This window comes from Pinus tabuliformis, chromosome J (genome assembly GCF_031772625.1).
Source record: "Pinus tabuliformis cultivar Carrire ecotype Pingquan chromosome J, CPIR1, whole genome shotgun sequence".
NCBI classification, from domain to species: domain Eukaryota; kingdom Viridiplantae; phylum Streptophyta; class Pinopsida; order Pinales; family Pinaceae; genus Pinus; species Pinus tabuliformis.
The window spans coordinates 90,234,203-90,245,025 of record NC_142295.1 but is presented as its reverse complement, the minus strand read 5'-3'; the positions used below and the strand labels follow the sequence as shown (position 1 = coordinate 90,245,025).

Genomic DNA, 10,823 nt, shown 5'->3' with positions numbered 1-10,823 from the left:
GCTTTGGGATCCGGAGAGTGTCCATCACACAATACTATGACCAATATTAGCCCACTCGCACCCCGATTGGGGAATATAATTTTATTTTTTCTACAATTTTTTTATTAATATTTATATTTGTTACTATTCGCTGATAATTTCAATATCTTATTACACAATACATCGTGAAATGTAATTTTACAAACATTATTTTTATTACTACAATGTAAATTCTTACGTATCAATATTTTTTAGAAAACTAATAATTATATTAAAAAAATTAATTAATTATATTAATATAATTAAGCACCCATCACCCTTCTATATTACCATGCGTTCAAAACATTACAAGGACGGTAGTACCCTTGTAAGAGAGGTAACACGAAATTGCTTGGGGAAACAACCTTTCACCGTACATGTTGCTTATCCACTTTTTCAAGTAAAGAAATATTTTTTCAAATTGCAACTAACCAAAATTTATCGTATAGATTATGTTTGATTTTCAAATGTCATCTTGATGTTTGAAATGCACTGGTCTAAGGTATGACTTTCTAGAAGATAAGAGTAAGAATGTGTTTATTATTATTTTTAAATTAGCTACTTTAATATTAAAATATCACAATATTAAGAGATTAGGTTTAGTAGTTTGAAGTAAAATGATGAGAGTAATTTAGAGTTAGTGTTTTTGTTAAAGTAATTTGTTATAATTTAGTAAAGCAATAAAGAGAATAAATAACAATAAGTGAAAAATAGTAGTTCTATTTTTACTTAAATTTAATAGGAAAGGATATGGAAAATCAAATGTTGTAGAGTTAATGTAGAGTGCTACTAACATTGTATATTTATTTGGTTTTTTTAGTCGTCATTTAACTAAATAGGATTAGAGGGAGTCTTTTAAGAAGTTTGAGCTTGGGAAGATGCTACTATCAGAGTGTGTTAGGAATTCGTAGTGTCTTAGAAAATGATATATATGTCATTGACTACTTTGTAAACAACTTCAAATTTCTTGTTTAGGAAGTCCACTTTTTGCAAGATGCCCTGCAATTGATGTCCTCTCTCCTCCACCACTTGGGAAATGAAGGCCTTGTTTAGCCAAAGAGCTTAATGAGTTTGAAGACTTGGGTATCTCTAGACTTGGAGAAACATGTGTTTGCCACCCACTTTTAAATTTTGTCTCCGATTGAATTATTCACTACTTTGTAAACGACTTCAAATTTCTTGTCCAGGAAGTCCACTTTTTGCAAGATGCCCTGCTATCGATGTCCTCTCTCCTGCACCACTTGGGAAATGAAGGCCTTGTTTAGCTAATATATCTTAAGGAGTTTGAAGACGGGGTATCTCTAGACATGGAGAAACATGTGTTTGGCACACACTTTTAAATTTTGTCTCCAATTGAACATTGGATAATTTCTGTCTCTTCTAATTGATTGCCTACTCAATGGATTCCACTTCGGTCTTAGTGTCATTAGAGAACTAATGGTGGTAGCTCTCTTTAAATTTGATGACATCTTATTGTGCCTAGGTGATGTAATAGGGAACTTTATGACAAAAATGATTTTTGGCAATGGATTGGAATTGCAAGTCACGCCTTGCATGCTAGATTCAGGTCAACCACATTTGTAATCTCTCTTCATTATTAGTGGCTTGAGATAGACATAAAATGTAGAGAATGGGATTAAATTACCCATAACAGAGTGAGAAAGATACATGAGGTAGGAGATAGGGTGGTAGAGATGGTTCGTGGGTCAATTCAAGGAACCAATAAAGAAACCATAGTCGTCAGTCTGACTCTTCCCATCAAGAGTGTGCTTGAGGTTCTGCCCAAAAAACCTAATGTTAGAGACTGAGATAAAGAAAACCAAATGAACCAAAGCATTGAAACAAAAAGGGAACGTACCAATGCATTAGATGAAAGGATATTGGAGTTTGAACTCAAAACCCTACTAAACCCTAAGTCTACTAGTGTCCACTTTGCCCTCGAACCTCATTGAGCCATAAAATTTACATTCCCTATTAAACTTATAATCTTACATGATGGTAGAGTGATGATCACCTCAAATGTTTTGTTGAATTTTGAACAAAATAATCTAGCCATGAAAACTGTTGTATTCCGCTAATACAATAAATAACTATGTACACAAAAGAGTAGAAATATACTTACATACAATATTTGCTTAAACTTTTATGTACTTTTCACATCTAACATGCTATATATAATAAAATTTATTATTATTATAATAATTTAAAATAAAAATAAAACTTTCAATTTTTCTTTATATTTTTTATTAAATATTAATAATATAATATTATAATATTTTTTTTGGTTAAGCTTGGTAGATCCTACTTTTCATTACTTTATAAAGCAAATTTACACCACATAGATTGGCTAGGTGGCCTCAACTTGCTTAGTGTGAAACCAAGTCTGTTGGCCACCTGTCCGCATTATATGCCATCCAGTAACAAAAGAGTTTCAGTATTTCTATCCAAGCTACATAAGTCTCAAATTCATGTCCATACTCTAGATTTCTACCTACACATATATTTGTGTAAGGAAATGTAAAAGTTATCTGCATATATAGACAAAAATGACAAGAGAGATTTTCTAGTCATGTTGTTCAGTAGAAGTTGATTCCACAAATGCTGGATCTTTGGCATTCGTTCCCGGCAGCTCGGTCTGTTCTAAGATACAAGGGATATGCCTCTCAATTATGCCAAGTCTAACATCCTGCTTGTGCAGTTGAAACTGTACCTTCTGGAATAACTTTTTATAATTCAACATGCCTTGGATAGTGACAACCATGTCCACCGAGATCTGCGCCATAGCCTTATCTAACAGGCTTTTCATAAGCCAATACAAGTATATGGTCTGCATGTATTGAGTGATTGTGCCCCTTGTGTTGCTAGGGTCAAGGACAAGGGTCCTCCAATCCTCCATTTCCGTTTCCGTCTCACTTTCCTGTTTAGCTTCTTCTTCCCATTCCTCTAGAATTTCGTGAATTCCTTCATTTGTGCCTTCTTGGTACGCCTTTGCCACCTCACTAATTAGTATTTCCACAGATTTCCTACCTTTGCGGATCTCAGACGTGCCTGGGTCCATGTCCCTCCTAGTCGCTTGGGCCCTTCTTCCATGACCACGGGTTTTCATAGGACGAGCCATGGTTCTGTTGTCCCAACCCTGTTCATTGCAACAAGTCGTTAACTAGTGCCAATTTAACATAATATAACAGTAGCCTTGCACCTAGGTGGTAATATTACAGCTTTCCAACCCGCCTTCTTCCTCCCCTCCCCCATTAATTGCAGTGTTGGGCCCTTCGTGGTCGTAGGTCAATTCCCTGGAGGGGGCCGACCCACTACCAACCCCAATGGTTACCCTTCACCACAAACACCTCCTCTCAACCTCAAGTAGGTTATCTTCGCTCCCCAATTACAGGTTGGTGAGCGCTGCCACTTTCCATCACTCAGCCGACCAAGGCAAGCATACCCTTTCCCCTTTGCCCAGGACACACACAGAGAACCCAACCCAATCATCCCCTCATCCTTGAGCCCCATGACACCTCCATCATGTATCTGCCTGTCATAGCCAGCTCCACTCCCTTGCTAGACTTCTTGCCCATAATTCTCAACCTTTTCCCTCATGTTGAGGTTTCTACTTATCTCCCTATGGCTACACATGCATCTAAAGCAAGAGATATCATCCAGACTGCAGGTGGATTGACATACTCTACCCCCTAGGCTTGTCTCTCTACCTATACTAGTAGGACCCCTACGAGTTGCACCACTCAGCGCTCTGTCCAGTATCTCCAGGATTCCCATGCTTAAAAGAAGGAATTCAAAGCAAAGGGAAATGGATAAAATACCAAGCGGGTGCAAGAAACAGACACAAGACCAGGCAAATGCCACTAGCCACTGCCCCGAATTCCTCTAGCACTGTTCGATTTCACAATTCTCACCCATAACACTTCCCCTCTCCCTTGAACAAAAACCAAAACCGGTCAACATTACGAGGGCTGAGAGATATCTAAATGCATACCCATTAACTCCCACAAACAATCAATATACTTGTTACTATGGGTGGCGTTGCCGAACCCATCCATTGCACCAGTCTCCCCGCCCATAAGCGATCCGAACAACAACACCCAACTTCCTCCCTTCGCTGCTATTAGGGCCAACACTATCATAACTCGTGTTGCCACCTTTCCCATCTTTGTTGCATGCCATCATGTAAAGGGCCACCATACCCATCGCCTTGAGTGTGTGAGGAGCGGTGGTACTGTACTCGGAGTACAATCCATTAATCCTCTGTCCGGCTACCCAACCACCGACTCGCACCCCGATCAGAGTCATAATATTATAATTATAATTAATATATTAATAATATAATGTTTTGAAATTAGTGTTTACATTAATTATTATTAGATGATGTTTGTGTGAACTCTTTATTCATTATTAAAAAATATATATTCTCTTTAAACCTAGTAAGTAATTATTAGACACTGTAATGATGTATAAAATGTGTTTCTTCTTTTTCTCTTTAACCAGTTTTAAACGAAAAATGAAGTGTCTTACAAAAACATTATATATATATATATATATATATATATATATATATATATATATAATGTTATTAAAATTAAAATGCGTTAATACCATCTAGTCAAATAAATTAGATTTTCAAAAAAAAAAATTAAAATGCATTAGGATAATGATGAAAAAGAACCCATAGGTGATGATCATGAGAAGGATAGGACTATTTTTTGGGGACAAAGACTTTCCATAAACTTAATACCCATAACATCATGATCATTTTGCTTTCCTCATTTGGTACCTTGATAATTTAGTGATTTAATTTTTTTCCTTCCTCTTCTTTGATAGCTTAGTGATTGAATTTTATATGGGTTTTTAATTTTGATTACCTTATATAAAAAAATTAATGGAATGAATATATATTTCTTTTTCAATATAAAATATAGCAATTATTTCATAACCATATATATATTTTCGAAACAATTTATATAGAACAAAGAAATTACGTATAATATTTATATTTTATTTAATTTGATTTATTTTAAAATATAAAATTATATAATTATTATTATTATTATTATTTTAATTGATAAAATTAATATGTGATTTTAAAAAAAAAATTTCAACGAATATAAATATTTATAAAATAAATATAAATAATAATAATTAATATGATATAATTAATAATTATAAATAAATATGTTTCAAATGATATGACTTTTTATAAATGGTCACACATTTTTTTCCCGTGGAAAAAGTCGTAATTTCTATTAGTCAAGAGAAATTACATTCTGTAGATGCTGTGCATATGCATACTGAGACAGTGTGTCTCACCAATAAGCTCTGAAGGAGACTGTCTAGAGTTTCAAAAAAAAGATAAACTGTAAAGAACACAGATGTACGATCATATCAAAAAAACCATCCTCTCTCCGAACTGTTGGTCCACGCAGGGAGTTTCGGAGAGGTATCAGTCCAAATATAATAAAAACATATATAGTTGATGTTTTGTGCAGCTGGGAGTACTGTCCCCCAGATAGGAGATACAAAAAAATATAGATAGGTGATTATATCAGTTTACTAAAAAACGATGCTGTCCATAATAACAGTTCTGACTAAATAGCATGTAAATGAAAAAGCAAAAAAAGACCAGCACTTTGTGCATTTTGGGACCCCTTTCAGTTCTAAGTGTCCCTTTGTGCCTGTTGATCATCAAAGGGCCTGTGGTAGTGCTGAAAGTAGGTTCCATCCAGGTCTTCTTGTATCAGCCAGTCCGCTTCTTGCCTCTGCGCTGCTTGCTTGGATAGGTAGTCCGCCCGAGAGTTGCGCTCCCTGTAGATATGCCGACATTCAAATGTATCAAAAGCATCTATTAGTATGAGTGCCCCTTCCAGAATGTGTCGCAAAGAGAAAACAGTGCATGATGATTTCCTGGTAAGCCAATTGCAGACAATCTGTGAATCTCTAAACAATTGTAGTTTTGTACATCCTTTTTCATGTGCAAAAGTTATGAGGTGTTTTGCAGTGGATAGCTCAGCATAGTTGTTTGTGCCCCTTCCCAGGTGTATTTGCAGCGAGAAGCAATGGTTTTCTCTCAGGTAAAGTAGGGCTCCCCCCCCGCAGCCAGCCTCTTGGGCTGAGCCATCAAAATAGGCCCAGGGAAAAGTTTTATATATGATCTCCGGGGTGATGGTCCTATGGGGAGTAGGTGGAGGATCATCTGGAATGAGAGCCAGGTCAACAAGAAGGTGAGCAATAAGGACGGGCCACAACGGAGGCTTTTGTTCAAAGATGGCTCTGTTCCTGGCTGTCCAAATGGACCAGCACATCAGGAGGGGTATGTTCTTGTCCCTGCCTGTATGAAGAGTTTGCCAATTCTCCCACGCAACACTAATAGATTGGCCCTGCCATATATGGATGGAGGGGGATTTTGTGGCAAGTAAAGCCCACTGCTCCTTGACCACCGGGCATGAGAGGAAGAGGTGTTCAGTGTCTTCGTCGTTTCTTTTGCATAAGTGGCACCAGAAGGGACCATGAAAAGCCCTCTTTTTTAAGTTTGCCCCTGTTGGTATTTTATTGAAGAGAATTGCCCACATAAGAAGGTGAGTTCTGGGGGCTGCTTTTAGATGCCAGATAGATTTCCACCATTGCTGAATGTTGTCTGGTGCAATTGGCAGCATGAGCTGTAGATATCCCTCCTTTGGGGTGTAAGAACCGCTTTTGGCTAATGCCCAAACAATTTCGTCCTCATCCTCCGATATTCTGACCTGTGCTTGTGAGAGCGCCTCCGTATATAACTCCCATGTTTGTCTCCACTGTTCGGGTATGTGCAGGTCTTGTGAGGACCTCCAGGCCTGGTGGATAAAAGAAGAGTTTCCCTGGTCTGCAATATGAGCAATCTGTGTGGCTCCCTGTTCCCTGAGGTGAGTTAGGAGCTGGTCTGGAAGTAAGTGCATGTTTCCACAGCCGACCCAAGGGTCAATGCCAACTCTGACAGAGTTTCCTCGTCTGATTCTCTAGGTTAAGCCCTCTCGGATAAGGGGAAGAGAGTTTAAAACCGCTTTCCATATTATTGAATGCCTTCCACCTCCTCTTTGTTCCCTGCAGACCCAGTTGTATTTGCATTCTGGGGCGATGTATTTTTCCATAACGACCTTCGTCCAGAGGCTGTTTGCTGTGAGGAGTTGCCAGCCCAATTTGGCTGCCAGAGCATTTGCGAAGAGATCTAGTCTCTTTATTCCCCAGCCTCCCCATCTTTTTGGTCTTGCTATGGTGTCCCATTTTACCCATGCAAAGAGGCTTCCTGGTCTGTTGCCCTTCCATAAGAATCTACAACAAATTTTTTGAAGCCTGGATAAAATCCCTCTTGGAATCCAGGCTAGAGACATCCAGTACACCGGCGTAGCTTCCAAGACTGCTTTGATAAGAGTGAGCCTTCCTGCCCTCGTGAGGTATCGATTGTACCAGACATTTATCCTTTTCTCCACTTTGGTGATTAGCCAGATCCAATCTGCTATTTTGTATCCTCCATGTTTCACCCTAAAGCCAAGATACTTTAGTCCTTCCTCTATAGGGTGGATCTGAAAGGGGAAGCGGTTTTTAATGTAGATGACCTCTTGAGGGGTACAACCGAGCTCCGTTATGGTGGATTTTTGAATATTTATAGCCATCCCTGTTGCTTTCTGGAAGAGATCAAAAGCATATTTTAGCGCCGAAGTGTCAGCCATGCTACCATTTAAAAAGATCAATACATCATCCACGAATAGTAGATGTGTAAGGAAGCAGTTGTCCGAGATTTTTACCCCTTTTAGTCTCCCTCTTCTATGCTCAGATGCTATCAATCTGCTTAAACCTTCCATGATTAGAAGAAAAAGTAGGGGGGAGAGTGGGCACCCTTGTCGGAGGCCCCTTTCAGCAGTGAAGAAAGGGGTAGGGGAGCCATTGAGGAGGACGCTGAACGGGACATCAGAGATACAACTCATTATTCTCTTAATGAAGACATAAGGGAATCCCAGATGAGTGAGTAACATTCTGATGTATAAAAGATTTACCCTATCGAAAGCTTTTGATAGGTCCACCTTGAGGATCATACCCTTCAGATTTTTGCTTTGCATTGAGTGAAGAAGCTCTTGGGCAGTGCCAATTGCTTCATGGATCTGACGTCGATGGAGAAAAGCGAATTGTTCAGAGGAAATATGGGCTGAGAGTATGGGTTTGATCCGGTTTGCTAGAATTTTGGCCAATATCTTATAGAGGCAGTTGCAGAGCGAGATAGGTCTGAATTCATCAAAGGACACAGGTTTATCAGATTTAGGTATAAGGGCTATGAAAGTGGCTTTAATACTGGAGGGGATAGATCCAATTTGGCTGCAATGATTTAAAGCATTGAGGATGTCCTGCCCCAGCAGCTCGAAAAATGCTGAGTAGAATTCAATGGTCCAGCCGTCCGGTCCCGGGCTTTTATCCTTCTGAAAACCTTTGATGGTGGATTCAAGTTCCTCCAAAGAAATATCTTGTGTGAGATCTTCTGCATCCTCCCCATCTACAAACCTAGGAAAGTGTTCTGCCACCCTCATGATTTCAAGGAGACTTGCCTGTTCTGGGGCCCTGTATATATTTCTGAAGTGAGAAGTGGCCAGGTGTGCAAGTTCTCCATGCCTGCTCACCCTATATCCCTGCTCATCCTGTAGTTCCCAGATAGTGTTGATTGCCTTCCGTCCATTTGCAAACCGATGGTAAAATTTTGTGTTCTCATCTCCCTCCTTGAGCCAGATTGCTTTGCTTCTGAGTCGCCAGGAGTCCTCCCTGTCTCTGAGGATCTGAGTCCTCTTTTTAATGAGGTCTTCATACATGGACTTCTGTTCAGGGGACAGGAAAGTACCATCTGAGCCTGATTCGAGGGCTTCAATAGCTTGTTCCGCTAGAGAAATAGTTTGATCATCTTGTTGCCTCTTTGATTTTGCTCACTCTCTTGAAACCCCTTTGAGCTCTGAGAGGTTTCTGATGAAACCAATAGCTGGGTCTTCATCTTCCCGAATCGGGTGTGCGTTCCAGAAGTCCGTTATCTGTTTGATGTAGGTGGGATCCCACAGCCAAGTTGCATTGAATTTGAAGGGGGCTTTTTTAGACTGTTGTCTTGCACTCATTTCCAAATATATTGGTCTATGGTCCGAGATCCCTCCACTTCCCACCCATTGTCTGGCTCTAGGGTGTAGATTACAAAGGCCTTATTTAATGATAAATCGATCCAACTGCCTGGCTAGGCTCTGGTCCCCTGTTTTGTTGTTCCTCCATGTGTACTGGACTTTTGCGGAGGGGAGGTCAATCCAGTGAAAATCCTCAAGCAGTTGACTGAAAAAATCGGAGAGAGGGTCGATTTGAGCCTGGTGACCCCAGGATTCAGAGAAACCCATGGAGAAATTTAAATCACCCCCCAAGATCATATTCTCATCTAGTAGGAGCGGGGATCCCAGAAGCTTTTGCCAGAATAGCTCTCTGTTTTGGCAGGGGCCATAAACATTTATGATTTTGAGATTTTCCTCCATGTCCTTTGCATAAATATCAGCCCCCAGAAAACCCACTCCTCCCCAGATGTTTTTGATGTTGATAGAGTTGTTCTTAAATCCAAAAGCAATACCTCCTGATCTTCCTGACACATCAATGGCTGTGAAGGACCACCCCGGCAGCCATGAACCTAGAAGGGAGGTTGCAGTGTCTGCTTTACATAGTGTCTCTTGAAGGAAGATAATATCCACAGGGTTTGAAAGAAGAAGACGCTTTAGGGCCGATTTTTTATCAGGGCTGGCCAGCCCTCTACAGTTGAAAGACAAAATTATCATGGAGGGGGGTGGTGGAGGGTGTCCTGTGCTCTAAGGGCCCTGTGGAGAGTTTGTTGTTTTCCACGAAGGATCTCATCCTCCATTTGTTTTCGAGCAATGGTCATACCTGAAGGTCGGCCCCTCCCTTGCTTAGGCGAGAGGACAAGGGCTTCCACCGCCAGCCCTATAGAGTCCGAGACATGAAGTTTGGTAGTCGAGTGGGTGGAGTACCGAGGAGAGGAGTTAACAGAAGGGGAGGGCGAGGGGAAGGAGTTGAGGGGGATAGAAGGGGAAGGGGAGGGGATGGGGAAGCCCGGGGCTTTTGGAATGGTGCAGGAGACGTATAGCGAAGGGAGGTTGGGGGGGTTTGAAACCCTTACGAGGTCGAGAGCAGATGGGGAGGAGGGGGAAGGGACTCTAATAGGAGGCATACCCGCAGAGGATAAACACATAGATGCAATATGAGAAACAGAGGCAGACGAAATAGAGGACGTACCCGAGGAGAAGACTGCACCCTTCGCAGCTCTGGATCGCGTCAGGGGAGGAGAAGGAGGCCGAGCCGAATTTGAGCCTTGCTTCTTGCGCCGAGGAGCAGGGGGAGCCTCCACCGTGTCTGAAGTGATGATATGGTCCACTCTGCGCGCCAGATCCCCAGGGGGGCTTGGCTGTCCTCCTGTCGTGTGCGGATCCAAACCAGGTGCCGTCTGCTCGACCTTCTGAAGGAGGGGGCAGTCTTTGAAAAGGTGACCCACTTGGTGGCATCTCCTGCATCTGTAGGGGAGGCCTTCGTAGTCAAGCTTCTGTGTTCTTGAAGAAGATTTCCAATGTATGTTGATATTTTCCGGCACCCCTCCTCTGGTATCCATGTGCACAAGGATTCTTGCGTATGCCAATGAGCCCATTGCTAGATAGGATTTATCAGATTCCATGAAAGTGCCAAGTGCGTTGCCTATCCTCTTAAAGATATCTTCTGACCAGTATTGCAGCGGCAAGCCTGGTAGTCTG

At 41.0% G+C, this 10,823-nt stretch overlaps 1 protein-coding gene across 1 annotated transcript; it reads right to left on the bottom strand.

Moving 5' to 3' along the window:
- Positions 1 to 9,227: 9,227 nt before the first annotated feature.
- LOC149225658 (uncharacterized) lies at positions 9,228 to 9,839 on the bottom strand. Its single transcript, XM_089379981.1, has one exon. It carries the CDS (start codon positions 9,837 to 9,839, stop codon positions 9,228 to 9,230), a length of 612 nt encoding a protein of 203 aa, XP_089236107.1.
- Positions 9,840 to 10,823: the final 984 nt, after the last annotated feature.